Here is a 17071-nt window from a genome sequence, read left to right on the forward strand (position 1 = left end):
CTAAGGAGTCGAAGGAGAGTTCTGTGGCTCTAGTTTGTCAGGTGGTCTTAGCACCAACACCTCTTGGACTCTGTATACTGGTCTTCAGAACTGGCCAGGGGCAGGAGGTGTGGTTGTGTGGGGAGAGCAACCGGATCCTCTGGCCATGATTAACCTTTGGGCAGACCTGGCCTGGGATTTGGGATTCAGTGGTGAGGGATTGTGGAGGGTGGGGGTGGGACTGGGGGGTTGAAATCCTGCAGAGCAGTGGAACCTTATTTTTCGTAGGTTATAAAGGAATTTAATTTCAACTGGTCCAAACGTTACGAATTCTGCTTTAATGCTTACTTAGTCCTGCGTATACAAAGGAAAGTGGTATAATACCCTAATAGTATGGACTTGGGTGCTTGGAATCAAATCCAAGTTCTGCCACTTAGTATCTGTGTGACTTTCTGCATGTTACTCACCTTCTGTCTGCCTCAGTGTCTTCATGTGTAGAATAGTGGAACTAATGGCTCCTGTCATATAGCATTGCTGTTAGGTTTAACTGGATTTGCATATATAAAGCATGTAGGACATTTCTTGGTACAAAGTGCTGTATAAATGTCAAAAGCCAGTTCTATAAAACCTTAAAACTAAATGCAGAACCCCAGCAGGAATAAAAAAAAGTATGTCATCTCTTTCGCACTAAACTTTTGTTACCAGACTTCATATCCAAAACAGGCAGTTTTCTTCCTTATTAGATTGCAAATGTGGGCTTTCAGTCTTGCATTCATTCTGCACGACTAGCAGCCAAACTTTAGGCAATTTTCACAGTGCTGACAACCACTGTCAAACAGTGGAAGAGTCTAGTAGAGATAGTACAGGAGTAGAATGGGGACATTCTGCTTTGTGTAAAGAATGTGGTTGTGTTAGGAATTGGCAGTGGCGGCATTGGGGTACTGGAGCTTTAATCCAGTTACATTCAGAAGGAAGGGCTTCAGGGAAACCAACTAATCCAAACTCTAAGACCTCAGTGGTGGCTACTCCCAGGATTACCTAGCCTGTCTCTAACCACTTAGCATCTAAGAATAAGACCGGCAGGATATTACACTGGTGAGCCTGCTGTGGGTGTTTGACTATGATTTCCTTTTCATAACCCAGATGGGTTACATCTCTAAATGATAGTAGCCCTGCACCAAGGGCTAGGATGAAAAAAGTCTTAGTAGTCCATTAGTCCCTAACTTGTAGTGAACCTCAAATTGCACTTTGTGGAGAATCATGGCTCTAGTCACAAAATTTGGTGAGGACACCCCTATTATCTTACTTCTACAGAGGACATGGGGCAGGATAGAACTCTGATTAAGTCCACGGTACAGCTGTCTCCCAGAATTTGGAGATGAGCTCTTTAGGCCTTCGGTGTCTGTGTTTGGCTCAAGAGTATATGTTACAGGCACAGGTAGGGTGGGTAATACCACTTCTGATATCTGTACTATCAGCATGGAAGCAAAACGGAGAGGCACTGTACCAATGGGATGTTTTCCCCTTGGTTATTGGGTGATATCGCATCTACTTGCCTGCAGCTCTTGTCTTGAGCTTCCTTTATTACAAATAGAGGCTGTTTCTTTTTTTCAGCAAGAAGAAAGCAGTGATACTGAGGTCCTCTGAAGAGGACACGAACTGCTCCCCAGGGTGTGTGGTCCGTACCTGTCTGCTGCTCTCAGCCCCACCACCCGGGAGGTGAACCCCTCCATGCCTGTGGGAGGTGCCAGCTGGCGTGCTCTGGGTGAGCAGGGACGAGTCTCAGGGCACTCTCTCCATAAGGGTGTTCATTCTTCCTCAGCGCCGTGGCTGGTGGTGAGAACAGTGTGGCCACCAAGGTGGGAGAAGCCCAGCAGGAGAGGCCTGGAGCCCTGAGAGAAGGCCATGGAGACCCAACTGCACCTGCTCAGCAACCTGCAGATCCCAGCGTCCCAGAGCGGCAGGGCAGCCCCAGGGCACCCGAGAAGCTCCTTGAACCTGAACCGGAGGGCTGTGCCAGCAGGTAAGGGCCAAGCTGCACTGGAATCCTGCCTGTTGGAGCCAGGGTTTTTTTTTTTTTTCTTGTCAGTGGTTGCACCTCAGGTGGGAGGTATTTTTCCTCTAACTCCATGCCAATTCTGACACATTATATGCACAGGTGCTTGGTCTTCTGCCCTGTGAGTGAGCTGTGGTGACTCACTGAACCTGGAGCAGTGTGGATGGGATTCCTGTTGTTGAAGGAGCTGGGGTGGACAGTGATAGGAGGAGGTGTCTGTCCTAATTCCCAACACACGAGGCAGAAGGGAAGACATTCTTGTAGTGTGCAGGTGCACTTCAGGTTAGGATCCCAGGTAGGCTGAGGGCTCTTTGTGTGTGTAAAGTGAGAGAGAGAGAGAGAGAGAGAGAGAGAGAGAGAGAATGAATGAGAATGACAAGGCAAAGCAGAGAGCAGGCCATAGTGAGAGGAAAGCAGCATGATCGAGAAGGCGTGAGTGAGTGATGTGGGATGTGAGTGACAGGGTAAGGATGACTGTAACTATTGGTGATCATGTGGTGTGTGTTGAGGGGCAGGGGCATGTTTCCAAGTCAAGGTTCTCTGGAAGGTACATAGCCTCCTGGTTCCAATACTAAAGAAACAACAGATCATTACAATGTAGTGGGCTTGTATAACTCAGTCGTTTCCAGGAATGCAAACAAAAAGCACTTGTCACTTCTGCAGATCAAAGTGAAAATCTCTTTACACAAGGTAGAAATGGTAGAGGAGGGAGCCAAGAGTCTCGCTGCCCAAGGAGAGCAGCAATGGTGGAATCTGTGGGGGCCCCACTCATCCATCCTCATGGTTCTGGGGCTTCTACAAAGTTATTTTAGGGCCAGGTTTTCTAATTTAAGAGTACCCAACACATCTTTGACTCCTTGGTCTCAAGCCTGGAGGGGCCCAATCCACAAACACTGAGTGTCACTACTGGTCACTTTTCCAATTGGTGTAGCCCCTAGACAAAGCTGGAGGTGATCAGTTCTGTTTTTATTTTGGTTTTTGAGGGGTGGTCATGGTGCCAGGGAAAGCTTTCGTTATAGGTGCAGTAAGGTTGGAACTGGGCTTGGAAGGATGAAGAAGGGTTTTGCCTGAAGGACATGCTGGATAAAGACTTCCAGGTAGAGGAAACTGTGGAGACTTTAATTGTAGGACGATCCCTCCACTGCCCTGTGCAGGATCAGGCCTGGGATGGGGGTGTGGAAAGACAAGGCAGGAGATCTGTTAGAAGACTTCTTGTGTAGAACAAGGGGCCGTTTTGAGGCCACAAGTGTCACTGGGTTATTACAGGTACCAGTGAGGGAAAAGCAGTACCTAAGGCTGATCCAGATTGCAGCACTAGGTGACTGGGTGGGTGGTGCTGGGAACTAGCTGAGCGTGAGGGATGGAGGGGTTGCTATGAAGATTTGATAAGGTCATTGGCCCACACAGAATTTGAAGTGCCTGTAGGGGATGCAGGCAACAGTGTCTAGTGGGATACTGAATTAACGGATCTGGAGTCGAGCAAACATCTGACCAGGAGCTTGGGAGTTGGGAGTTGTCAGCTGCTAGGCGGCAAGTGCAAGAGCATAAGAGGTGGATCAGAGAATCTATTTGGAAGCCAATGTGTATAAAACGCATATTTCCTGCTTCTCTGTCTCTACAAGTTCCCTTGGAGAGGTCTGTGTGCTTCAGGGATGCAGAGGGAGCCTTCTTTTTGAGTTGTACATCTGAGAGTTACCTACCTCCATTATCTGACATGTATCTGTGCCTCTTTTGTTTCAAAAAGAAAAAAAAAGAGGATGTATTATTTCTCCCTAAAGCCCTAACCAAGGATATAAAATGAGAATAGATAAGAAAGAAACAAAGGTAGATGGGCTCTAATTGTAGAAAACCATACTAAAGGGTCTTGAGGAGGAAGAGGCATTGTGGAGAGGTACTGAGAAGGCAAGTTTTAGCTAAATAGAATAACCAAGAAAAAATGCACTCTGAAAAAATTACAGTTTGGAAACCAAACCAGGGTGAGCTAATTTTCCAATGTGCTATAGACCCTGAAATAGGCTCATGAGATTTGCTAATATGGGGGAACAGGGAAGTATGTGGTTGGATTATGGTGGATTCTGGAGGGAGTGGAAAATATGAGGTGTAGTTCATAGGTGTAGAACTCTAAAATGTTGGCCATAAAGCCATGAATGTGGGATGGTTTCCTTGAGGTGGCAGCAACATGTACATGTTTATATGTTCAAGAGATGAACTACATGTGGGGTAAGCAGAGTTCCAAGAGACATGAACAAACTCAAAGGAGAAGGATCACTGTGGTCATCGTGCAGTCCTAGAACCTTGGGCAGGAAGAAGGCAGCTCTGTTTCTGCGCTGGATGTTGGTGGGGAGGCAGGACAGGTATTGAGTAGACAGATGTGCACAGTCTGATTTTTGCTCTGAATTAATAAGGTATGCATTCCATTATTAAACCAAATTGTACTTAGTAACTACACAATGCAAGCCATATACTAAACACTGGGAATGTAGATAAATAAGATTTGATTCCTGTCTTCAAGGAGGTCACAGCCCTCAACAGTGGTAAGTGCTGACCTAGAGGTATGCTAAGTTAAAATGGGCACATATAAGAAAGAGCATCTACTTTGGCCATCCTTGTGGAATCAGGGAAGGCTGCACAGAAGTGTCACGAGGTCTTCTTGAAGAAGTTTTCCAGGTGGCAAAGAGGAGGTGTGGGGAATCTCCTGCTAGTGTACACAGCTAACTGGAGAGCATGCTTTGGTTTGATCTGGGTAGTTTATGGTGAGAAGTGGTGGAGGAGTTGGATAAATGATCAAGGTTAGTCCCTTATACCATAGTAAACACTTTGGGCTTTCTTTGCAGGACAAAAATCAGCCAGAAAGGAACAAAGTGGGATTATGGTGAGATTAGTGCCTTGGATTGGTCTCTACAGTGATAGTGAAAAAAGTGGACTGGAGATGGGCAGAGCGGAGGCAGGGAGAAGAGCCAAGAAGTGGGTGCAGTTTTCCATGGAAGACATGATGGGGCCCAGACTTTAGTAGTAACTTTGAAAATGGACACAGAGAGAATTATAAACTAAGTAGAATAAACTGAGAATTGGGCAAACAGCTAAGACTTGAAGCAGTAGAAAAGGAGAGGCAAATGTCAATTCAGAAAGCAACATTTCTGTGTGGAGCAGCTGGATAGACTATGTGTTGTCTCCAATCTGTTTCTGTGCTACCTGGAACTGACTAAGCAAGTGCCCAGTCCATGGAGATCGTGGGCCAAGGCAGCATACTTAAATAGGCAATGCTCAGGCTTTCAGGTAGAGGCTCCTACAAGGCTGGCTTGGGTAGGTTGCCCTGGCATATTGCTGTGTTTGTAAGGTAGGGAGCACCGCTATGAAAGTGCCCTTCCTCACTTCTTCTCAGGGGTCCAAGTTTTGGAGGCTGCTAGACTATGGCTCTAGACAAGTCCATTTTCTAGACCTACTGGGTCCCCTATTTCCAGTCTTTGAGCTTGACCACTAGCATGGCATCTCTAGTAGACCAGATGCCATTCACCGGGAAGGGTGAATTATACCATGGCTCTGGATAGGTGGTCTTTGGAGTTTTGGGGCCAGAGGGACTAAAGGCCAGTTACTTTTAACAGTCCCAAGTAGCAAGACTTGCCTCATCCCCAGTCTGGGGATGCACTAGGAGGAAAGCCGGGTGCACTTTCCTTTATGCCAGAAAGGCAGACTGAGAGCTTCCTGAGATGTAGGCAGTGATACCAGCAGAACTTGTGAAGGAGAGTGAATGGAGGATAGGAAAAATCCTTGTCAATAGAATGTCTGGGTTGACAAGATTAGAATCTTTGAAAAACCCAGACAATATGGATTTCTCATGGCAGGCAGCTGTTGTTTCATATGAGGAAATTGATATGACCCAGCAGTAGAGAATCATAGGGCAATCAGTACTAAAGATAAGACCTTAGCATATGGGACACTGTTGCTTTCAGCTTTAACTTGAATAACCCACTAACAGTCACTTCAGATGACTGGGGGTGAGAAGAACAATGTAATTTTTGGGATAAAAAGAATAAGTTGGATTTCTTGGATGACTTTGCTGGTGAGACAGACTCCTTAGTCACTTGAACCATATTGGTTCCTTGTGTGAGGAATAGTTGACTTTGGCCAGCGCCGTGGCTCACTTGGCTAATCCTCCACCTGTGGCACCAGCATCCCGGGTTCTAGTTCCGGTTGGGGCGCCGGATCCTGTCCCGGTCGCTCCTCTTCCAGTCCAGCTCTCTGCTGTGGCCCGGGAAGGCAGTGGAGGATGGCCCAAGTGGTTGGGCCCTGCACCCTCATGGGAGACCAGGAGGAAGCACCTGGCTCCTGGCTTCGGATCGGCGCAGTGCCAGCTGTAGCGGCCATTTGAGGGGTGAACCAACAGAAGGAAGACCTTTCTCTCTGTCTCTCTCTCTCTCACTGTCTAACTCTGCCTGTCAAAAAAACAAAAACAAACAAACAAACAAACAAAACACAATATACCCACCTTCTAGTACTCTGCAAGGAAAAAAATATATATAAAAGAATACTTGAATTTAATAAAAGTTTATCACAGCAATAGTGAAGACCCTTTTGTATAAGGGAAAACGTTTGAGTCACTGAGAGAACTGAGAAGGGAGAAAGCAGAAGCAAAGGGCACAGCCAGGAAATAAGAGGGCAACAATCAGTCATCCACTATTCGTTTGTCCCTTCATTCATTTTGGACATAGATAAGGAAAAATTTTATCTGGGAAAGACTTATGATAGGAATAATCCTGCAACCTTAAAATTTACAAGCATCATAAAATTGAGCAAAGAAAAAGACCTTTTTTTTTCTCTGAAAGAGATAGGTAAGCAGAGCAAGTATCTACTTTTAAGAGGCAATTGGGCAAGCATGGGAGAACCTGATGGGCATAGCTTGACTGGAGATGTGTCCCTCAGCATAAGCTGATGAGTGTGGCATGTTCTGAATTGCTACCTGAAGCAAGGGTAAGCCAAAGTTCAGGGGTATGTGGGGAGGAGAGGTGCCTGCGTAGAGTTTGGTCAAGGCAGAGGAGAGTATAAGAAATACAATTATAAACACCCCAGGCAGTAACCAATTCTGGCCAAAAACTCCTGAAGAACAAGAGGAAACATAGCTGTTAATGAGTGGCAGGTATGCCTAAGTGTGCTTCCACAGGGTTGCCTTATAGACATCTGCAGTATTCCAAATTACAGCTTGTCTCAAACATTTTTCACAACACAATCTTTCTCACCTAAATAAAACAAATTAATGCACACCAGTTATACTTCTCCCATGTGTTCTTTATCTCAAAAAATGCCATCTCCTTTCACTTAGACTCTCAACCAGGGGAAATAAGAAAATACATTCAGGGCATGTTAGGTGTGATACTTATGAGACATGTAAGAGGTAAGGTCTTGGGGTAGTGCTGTGGTGCAGTGGGTAAGTTGCCATCTACGGTGCTGGCATCCCATGTGGGTGTTGGTTCGAGTCCCGGCTGCTCCATTTCCAGTCCAGCTTCCTCCTGGTGTGCCTGGGAAGGCAGTGGAAAATGGACCAAGTCCTTAGGTCCCTGCACCAGGGACAGGAAGAAGCTCCTGGCTTCAGCATGGCTCAGCCCTAGTCTATGTGGCCTTTTGGGAGTGAACCAACAGATGGAAGATCTGTCTCTCTGTCTCTCTGGAACTCTGCCTTTCAAATAAATAGTTAAGTCTTAAAAAAGAAAAGAAAAAGAGGCTCAGGAGACAGATGCTGTGATAAATGGGACTGGGATTTAGGAACAAAGTGTGGAATGAAAAAGGACATTTGGGAGTCCTGTGTATGTCAGTGGCAATGGAAGCCATAAAAATGGATAATATTGTTCCTGAAGCATGCATAAAGTAAGAAGAGAAGATGTTGGTGTTGCAACCCCATAGGAACATCCATATTAGTAAGTAGGCCAAAACAAGAGAAACCTGTCAAAAGGCAAGGATAAGGAATGGCCAGAGGAGCAGGAGGCCAGCTAGTGTGCTGCCATGGAAGGGCAAAAAAAAAAAAAAAAAAAAAAAAAAGAGCTGTTCCTTCTGCACAACATTTTGGTACCCCCTCAAAGAAGTACAGACATTGATAGTCCATATAAACTTCTATAGCACTTAGACAATGCCAGGACACCCAAGCCTCTGATCAGTAGGCTCATTATGGTGTGCAAGATGTGTTGTAAGATCATATGGGGGAAGGGCAGGGGTCCAGCACAGATTTTCAGAGAAGCACTAACAGCTTCTGTGGAATGTTGAATGCTAAAACGAGAATGAAACAGTAACAAGAGTGAGTGCAGAGAGCTCTTTCTATAGAGTTGGGTGGGTGGAAGGGACTGTGTGGGGGTGGTATGGGAACCTGAAGTTGAAAGGGACTTTTGTTTTAAATGCGACATTTGTTTTTAAAAGATTTATTTATTTAATTGAAAGGCAGAGAGAGAGAGAGAGAGAGAGAGAGAGAGAGAGAGAGGTTTTCCATCTGCTGGTCCACTCCCCAGATGGTCTCAAGGGCTGGAGCTGCATTGATCCAAAGCCAGGAGCCAGGAGCTTCTTCCAGGTCTCCCACAAGGGTGCAGGGGCCCAAGAACTTGGGCTATCTTCTACTGCTTTTCCATGTGCAGTAGCAGAGAGCTGGATTGGAAATGGAGCAGCTAGGACTGGAACCGGTTCCCTTATAGGATGCTGGCATTGCAGGCATTGGCTTTACCGGCTAAGCCACAGTGCCAGCCTTTTAAATGGTACATTTAACTGATGAACCCTGGTGTCTGCTTCCACCCCACCATAAGGCCTACTTACTACAATAAGTGTTACTTAGTGTCTCTGTCAGTGTAGCAACGGTCACAAGATCAAGTTTAGCGATGGGGGCAAAAAGGGATGTCCCATCCTATCATTTATTAGCTGCAAGTGGGTCCTTAACCCAGCGTTACCATCTGTAAAAATGAGATGAAAACTATATAAACTCATAACAATATATCTTGCAATAAAGAAGATGACTTCCTAGCTCTGAAAACAAAGTGGCCGCAGCAATCCGTCTGCATGAGCGCGCGCGTGCGCGCGCCGGGACCCCGCGTCTAGGACCGCGTTTGACTGTAGTTAGTGCGCCTGCGCACGCCGCCATTTCCTACAACCATCAGCTAGGGCGTCCGAGCCCTTTGGGAAATTAGACCGTCAACCAACAAAATGGTTATCCGGGCTGTGATGAGGTGTTGGCTTGGGTTCTGCTGCTGCCTTGCGCACACTGGCCGCGAGGTGGTGCGCGAGGATCACAAATGGGCCCGGCTGCTCCTCTTCAGACCCGCCCTGCAAACTTCCTGGCCCTTCCCCCTCTTTGTGAAGTCCACTGCTGGTTTGGGAATCCCGCCGCCGCTATGGACTTGCTCCCCGGCTTTCTCCCCCTGCTAGCTTTCCAGGGTAGTCTAGGGGAGAAACCCCTTTCCACATGGACAAGCGCCTTCTGCGCCTGGCCGACTACAGGACGATTTACAGTACTGGATGACTCAGGCCTTTTTAAGGGGCCAGGTGGGCTGGAGGCGGGTAAGGACGGAAAAGGGGATGGCAATGGACTGAGCGGAAAAGGAATGCTAATGTTTTTCCAGCAAGAAGACTTTGTCTTTTAACACTTCCTTAATTCATCAAGTGTACCTTGCCTTAGAAAGCAGTGATACTGAGGTCCTCTGAAGAGGACACGAACTGCTCCCCAGGGTGTGTGGTCCGTACTTGTCTGCTGCTCTCAGCCCCACCACCCGGGAGGTGAACCCCTCCATGCCTGTGGGAGGTGCCAGCTGGCGTGCTCTGGGTGAGCAGGGGCGAGTCTCAGGGCACTCTCTCCATAAGGGTGTTCATTCTTCCTCAGCACCGTGGCTGGTGGTGAGAACAGTGTGGCCACCAAGGTGGGAGAAGCCCAGCAGGAGAGGCCTGGAGCCCTGAGAGAAGGCCATGAAGACCCAACTGCACCCGCTCAGCAACCTGCAGATCCCAGCGTCCCAGAGCGGCAGGGCAGCCCCAGGGCACCCGAGAAGCTCCTTGAACCTGAACCGGAGGGCTGTGCCAGCAGGTAAGGGCCAAGCTGCACTGGAATCCTGCCTGTTGGAGCCAGGGTTCTTGGCCAGGGGTTACAACCCAGGACAAGCCCACCACAAGCTAGGCATGCCCACTACACTGTGTAAGTGTGACTAGTAATGAGCCGTAGAGCTGCAGAGCAGATGGGAGCATCGCAGGGATAGGTCATCATAGTTTCAGTTGTGGATCATGGCATCAACCCTGTTGGAGCAAGCCTGACACAGGGCAGTGCAGAGAAAACCTGGTCTGAGGGAAGGGTGTGGGTTCTTTTGTCACAGGCACGAACCATCTCTGAGGAGCATAATTAAAAGTTACTAGATGGAAGATCAGTTCCTCTGGCACTGTGTGCAGGATGGCCATACAAGGGCGGTATTTGGGCAATAACTCATCTCCACCATAGTGACCTAAGGTTGGGCAGTAGTTGCAAGAGACTGGCAGCAGTAGCCTGAAGAACCAGGGGTTGTGAGTTTTCTGAATGAAGCCAAGGAGCAAAGCAGTACTGGACAGCACTGATCCCTTGATGTCTTTCCTGTGGCCACCCACCAAATCCTGTTTTCAGTAGCTCTCAGAAGTTCCCAACTTTGAAGACCTAGTGAATTTGTGCAATATTTTTGTCACATTTTAAAACAGCCGTGAGTTTTGAACGTGTATTTTTACAATCAATCTAGTATAAGATTATACACCATCTTGAAGCATTCTGTCAATTTTTGTTTCTAAAAGTCCATGGAAAGTTGGAATTGTTGGATCATATCTGTCTCCCAGACTCAGCATTCATCCCTAGGAGGCCATCCATTGGCTTTTGTGCCTTCAGAACTTATCATTTTCCAGATTCCCTCATTTCTGGCACCTTGTGACTGTTTTTTTCTTGTCCCCTTACCTGCCTTGCTGTGACCTCTAGCCTCTTAATATCTCTTGGTTCCAGGAAATGGCTTAACAAGGATTAGTCCCTGGGCAGTCAGAGCCCAGAGCCTGTGCTGTCAATTGCTGGGCTATGGAAACTGCCTTACAACCAAAATAAGTTGGTACTCTGATAGAGGGGCACCCAGGCACAGGGTAATGTAGCTAGGTTGGTTGGCAGATAGGAAATGAGTTGAGGAGGGGCCAGGAGCTGGGTTTTGTAGGGTCTGGAAGGTTAGGGAGAGAAGGCAATTGGGAAGGAGGTGAGATGTTATTGTACAAGGGATGGGGACTGTTGGAGGGCTCCTGTTACTCCCATGGTAGTCCTGGGAGGGGGCAGGATCATCCTGAGATCTGTTTTTACCTCGCCCTTTTAATTCTTCTCTCCCTTTGACTATTCTGCTGGACATGGATCCAAGGATGCCTGATCCTTGCTAGGTGTTCGGTCAGCAGACGGTCTAATTGCCTTCCTCTCATACTCAATCCTTTCATTCCTTGGCTCTGCATTTCATGTTCCATCTGTCTTTCCAGCTTCCCAGGGGACCCTTCTCCATCTCCATGGTGCTTTCCTGAATCCCAGGGTGATAGGGGAATAGACAAATGGCGATAGAGTATATTGAGGCAGGCTGTCTCACCCAGCCCACAGTGGCAAGTCTGTAAAGGCATGACAGAGCTCGGCACATCCAGGCGATCTTCACATCAGTTAGTATGGCTTGAGCTTGAGTTGCAAATGAGAGGACGTAGATTAAGACTGTGAGCAGGGCAACTAGTCAGGTTCTAGGTCATTATTGTTCTTTTCCCTCCCAACTCTTATTTTTAAAGATTTATTTATTTGAACGTCAGAGTTACACAGAGAAAGAAGGTGAGGCAGAGAGAGAGAATCTTCCATCCACTGGTTCACTCCCCACATGGCTGCAACGGCCAGAGCTGCACTGATCCGAAGCTAGGAGCCAGGAACTTCTTCCAGGTCTCCCACATGGGTGCAGGGGCCCAAGGACCTGGGCCATCTTCTACTGCTTTCCCAGGCCACAGCAGAGAGCTGGATTGGAAGTGGAGCAGCTGACTCAAACCGGCGCCCATTTGGGATGCCAGCACTGCAGGCCAGGGCTTTAACCACTACGCCACAGTGCCGGCCCCCCTCCCCACTCTTATGCTAGATGGGGTCTTGGGCACTGGATTATTTAACAAGGGAGTTATACCTCAGAGCCTGCACCAGAGGAAGGCAACTATGTACAGACCTGAGTGGCAGCATGTTGGAGAGAAGCTCAAATCAGCCCAGGCCTGTGTTGTGTGTCCATAGTGGTAGCCCAAGACTACTAGAGGTTGGACAGATGTGAGCTGGAAGTTACACAGGGTGGTCAGTGCTGGTGCCCAACAGAATGCCCTCAAGTGCAGTGGGCAACTGCAGCAGTGGGTATAGGGTTTGCGAGTGGGGGAGGCACAGTGAGAGCCTGTAAAGGGCTTAGCCAAAGAAAGGCCTTGTTAGATGCCTCAAAAATCAGATTCCATGCCAAGGGCCATGCATTGTGACCAAAGCATGGAGGGTCAGCAAAACCATGAGACCTGTCAGTTTCCTGCCTCTACTGGTAGTGGATGCCTTCCAGAATATGCTGCATCTGATTTCTCTTCTCCTCAACACAAAAATTCATTTGACCCTCTGCCTGTTTGCCTTGTCTTCTTCAGAGAGTCCTCTGCAGGATGGGAGTCAGGGCTGCGTCGGTGATGGTGGGGGGTCTTAGTAAGGCACTGTCCTATCCAGTGAGGAGGTGAGCCAAGCTGTGTCTTGTAATTCTTCCCCCTCCTGTCACATCTCTGAAAGCTCCTTGACTCCACTCGGAGGGAGTCACAGAGGCCAAGGCTCCTGGCCGCAGTCAAGAGTTCTCGGCAGATACTGGAAGATCAGAGTCTGACATGAGGCCCCGGACCATGTCTCCACCCCACCCCCAGCCTAGGTTTTCTTGCCTGTGAAACAAGGTATTCCATGAGTTGATCTCTGAGTGATTTGCAGGCATTATTATAAAACACTGGCATTCTTCTTTTTAAAAATTACTTTATTTATTTGAATGACAGACTTAGAGAAGGAGAGACAGAGAGGACTTCCATCCACTGGTCACTCTCCAAATGGCTACAACAGCCAGGGTTGAGCCAGTCGAAGCCAGAAGTCAGGAGCTTCTTCCAAGACTCCCACCAGGGTGCAGGGGTTCAAGCATTTGGGCCATACTCCATTGCTGCCCTGACTCCCATCGTGCAGAAGACTCTCTGAAGAAGACAAGGCAAACAGGCAGAGGGTCAAATGAATTTTTGTGTTGAGGAGAAGAGAAATCAGATGCAGCATATTCTGGAAGGCATCCACTATCAGCAGAGGCAGGAAACTGACAGGTCTCATGGTTTTGCTGAACCTCCATGCGTCGCTTTCCCAGGTGCATTAGCAGGGAGCTTTATCGGGAGTGGAACAGTTGAGATGCATACCAGTGCTGATATAGGATGCCAGCATCACAGGCGGAGGCTTAACCTTCTACGCCACAGGGCTGGTCCTGGCATTTTAAATGCTTTGAAAGGGCAGGCTTGGGATTAGACCCCGAAAACCCTGGAAGATGTCAGCTCTCCATGTTTTTTTTTTCATTTGTTTACAGATAGAGTTAGACAGTAAGAGAGAGAGACAGAGACAGAGAGAAAGGTCTTCCCTCCGTTGGTTCACTCCCCAAATGGCCACTACAGCTGGCGCTGTGCTGATCCAAAGCCAGGAGCCAGGTGCTTCTTCCTGGTCTCCCACATGGGTGCAGGGGCCCAAGCACTTGGGCCACCCTCCACTGCCTTCCCAGGCCACAGCAGAGAGCTGGACTGGAAGAGGAGCAGCTGGGACTAGAACCTGGCACCCACATGGGATGCCAGCGCTGCAGGTGGAGGATTAACCAAGTGAGCCATGGCGCCAGCCCCCAGCTCTCCATGTTAACCAGTTCACCTCCTCTCCATTCTTTACAGGGTGAGAAGCCCTTCAAGTTGCATGGTCACTGTTACTGTCACTGCCACTTCTGAACAGCCTCACATTTATGTTCCAGCTCCCCCCAGTGAATTGGACTCCAGCTCAACCACGTAAGAAGGGATACCTGGCACCCTGGAAGATGTTCCCTGGGCACAGGGGCTTTCCTGTGTCCTTTCTGGAGGTCAATGACTCAGCTTCCTTGTAATGCCTTGCTCAACTCCTTGGCAGCCTTTTGGCCAAGGGCCATATAAGTGCAGTCTTAATGCCTCCAGTCTGAACTCCCCCTTTTTCTAGGGCTCAAAACACTACAGATACCTCTGCTGTAGGCCTTGCCAGAGTATCCTCAGTTACTTCATAGCAGGCTGGGGTCCTCTTAGTCCTGGACCCTTCCTCTGGGCCAAGGCCAGTCCCCTGGATTCTTCTAGCGTACCTCTTTTTGTTCTGCTGTGCTCCTTCCACAGCCAAGGAATTGTCTTTGTGAAGGAGTACATGAATGCTAGTGAAGTGTCTTCCAGAAAGCCAGCATCTTCCCACTATGGCAGGTAAGAGAAAGCCCCAGAGACATCCAGGTCATGGCCTTCTCCTGGCAGGCTCCATCTTGTCCCCATTCCTTTGTCACCAGTATCTAATCCAGGTCTTGGTTTAAGACAGGTTGTAGATCATTGTTTGTTGAATGATTGGGTAACATAATTGCATGCTGATGTGATTTATGCATTTTCAGCTGTTTCTACCTAACTGGGTACTTTTGAGTTCTTCTTTCATGGTTAAGTCATCCTGTACCCCATTTCCCATGGAATCCTTTTCTGCTTGTCTTTGCTGCTGTCTTTTTTTTTAAGATTAAAAAAAATATGTGAAAAGCAGTGTTACAGAAAGAAGGAGAGGGAGAATAAGAGGGGGTGGGGAGGAGAATGAATCTTCTATCCTCTGGTTCACTCCCTAGATGGCTGCAATGGCCACGGCTTGGCCAGGCTGAAGCCAGGAGCTAGGAGTTTCATCTGGGTCTCCCAAGTAGGTGGCAGGAACCCATGTACTTAAGCCATCCTCCGCTGCTTTTCTCAGACTAGTAATGGGGAGCTGCATCAGAAGTGGAACAGCTGGGACACAAACTGGTGTCCACATGGGATGCCGATGTTGCAGGTGGCAGCTTTACCCATGGTGACACAACACCATCCCCTGTCGCTGTCTGTTGTGAAATTCCAAGAGCATCATTTTTTTCAAGAGCTGTTAATTAGGGGCCAGCACTGTGGCATAGGTTAGGCCCCCTCCTGTGGTGCCAGCATCCCATAAGGATTCCAGTTCAAGTCCCGGCTGCTCCACTTCCAATCCAGCTCCCTGCTAATGCACCTTGGACAGCAGTGGGAGATGGCCCAAGTGCTTGGGCCCCTGAACCCATGTCGAAGACCCAGAAGAAGCTCCAGTCTTTCAGTCTGGCCCAGCTCTGGCTGTTTTGGTCACTTGGGGAGTGAACCAGTGTATGGAAGATCTCTCTCGGTCTTTCTCGGTCTCTCTTTCTCTCTCTCTCCTTCTCTATGTCTCTGATTTTCAAATAAATAAGTAAATATTTTTTAAAAAGTGATGGGAATACATTTTTTTAAAAAAGAAAACTGTTAATACATCCCACTGCAGATCACAGGGATCCTCTTGTCAACCCCTACTCTTTCCATCATGCTGGGCAGTCTTGTTTCAACACACATGTGACAACAATTCCTGATACACATGTAACTTCTTTTCTTTTTTTTAAAGTTTATTTTATTTATTTGAAAGGCAGAGTTAGAGAGAGAGAGAGAGAGAGAGAGAGAGAGAGAGAGAAAGAGAGTCTTTCATCTACTGGTTTACTCCCCAAATGGCCGCAACAGCTAGGGCTGGGCCAGGCTGAAGCCAGGATACGAGAGCTTCCTCCAGGCCTTCCATGTGGCTAGAAGGGCCCAAGCCCTTGGGTCATCCTCAGGTGCCTTCCCAGGTGCATTAACAGGAAGCTGGATCAGAAGTGGAGCAGCCAGGACATGAATCTCACCTATATGGGATGCCAGTGTTGTAGATGGTGGCTGTACCCATTATGCCACAATGCCAGCCCCCAAGATGCCATTTATACCAGGAAATGGGAGGCAAACACACCACCAGCTTTGTTCTCCATGGTGAGAAAAGGGAAACATCAATTCAGGAAATATTAAAAGGAAGAGTTCAGAGAGAGAGAGAGAGAGAGAGAGAGAGGGAGATCTTCCATCCATTGGTTCACTCTCCAAATGGCTGAAACAGCCGGAGCTGGGCTAATCCAAAGCCAGGAGTTAGGAGCTTCCTCTGGGTCTCCCACACAGGTTCAGGGTTCCAAGCACTTGGGCCATCTTCTGCTGCTTTCCCAGGTGCATTATCAGGGAGCTAGATTGGAAGTGGAGCAGCTAGGATTTGAACCGGTGCCCATATCATATGCCCATTCACAGGCAGCAGCTTTATCTGCTATGCCACAACACTGGCCACAGTAATTTCTTTTTCTTTTAAATTCATTCATTCATTCACTGATTCATTTATTTCAAAAGCAGAGTGATAGAGAATGAGGGGCAGAGAAAGAGATCTTCCATCCATTGGTTCATTGCCCAAATGCAAGCAACAATCGGGGCTGGGCCATGCCAAAGCTGCTGCTTTCCCAGGTACATTAGCAGGGAGCTGGATTGGAAGTGTAGTGGCTGGGACTCCAACTGGCACTCCAGCAAGAAATGCCAGCATTACAAGTGGTGGCTTAACCTGCTGCACCACAACACTGACCCCACATGTAGCTTCTTACTGATCACGTCTCCATCTGCTGCTTCATGCCAGATGGAAGTATACTGGATACCCACACTGAAACAGGTCCTTCAGTTGATGTTTTTGCTGACACCTCCCACTGTTGGGGCAACAGTCTCAACTTCTCTAAGCCTGTTTTCTCATCTATAACCTTTTAAGGTAGTTTTTCTCAACAGCTTTATTGAGTTGCGTTTCACACTTAAAAGTATATCATTTGGTGATTTTGGGTATATTCACATAGGTGTGCCACCACCACCAGTATCCATTTCCAGAACACTTCATTGCCCCTACAACAGCCCTATACCTCTTATCAGCCTCCCCCAACT

At 48.0% G+C, this 17071-nt stretch overlaps 1 protein-coding gene across 19 annotated transcripts in view; it reads left to right on the forward strand.

The window, feature by feature from the left end:
- Positions 1–17071, forward strand: part of ZNF185 (zinc finger protein 185 with LIM domain) — a 65923-nt gene that overhangs the window by 36782 nt on the left and 12070 nt on the right. For 7 of the 19 annotated variants that reach the window (XM_070067407.1, XM_070067406.1, XM_070067402.1 and 4 more), the window contains 5 exons: positions 1594–1650; positions 1802–2002; positions 9882–10082; positions 13967–14077; positions 14429–14509. In XM_070067407.1, the coding sequence (XP_069923508.1) occupies positions 1594–1650; positions 1802–2002; positions 9882–10082; positions 13967–14077; positions 14429–14509 (651 nt within the window). The remainder of the gene's footprint in view (positions 1–1593; positions 1651–1801; positions 2003–9881; positions 10083–13966; positions 14078–14428; positions 14510–17071) is intronic. The other 12 variants (XM_070067411.1, XM_070067413.1, XM_070067414.1 and 9 more) reach the window with 4 other exon arrangements.

This window comes from Oryctolagus cuniculus, chromosome X, assembly GCF_964237555.1.
Source record: "Oryctolagus cuniculus chromosome X, mOryCun1.1, whole genome shotgun sequence".
NCBI lineage: Eukaryota > Metazoa > Chordata > Mammalia > Lagomorpha > Leporidae > Oryctolagus > Oryctolagus cuniculus.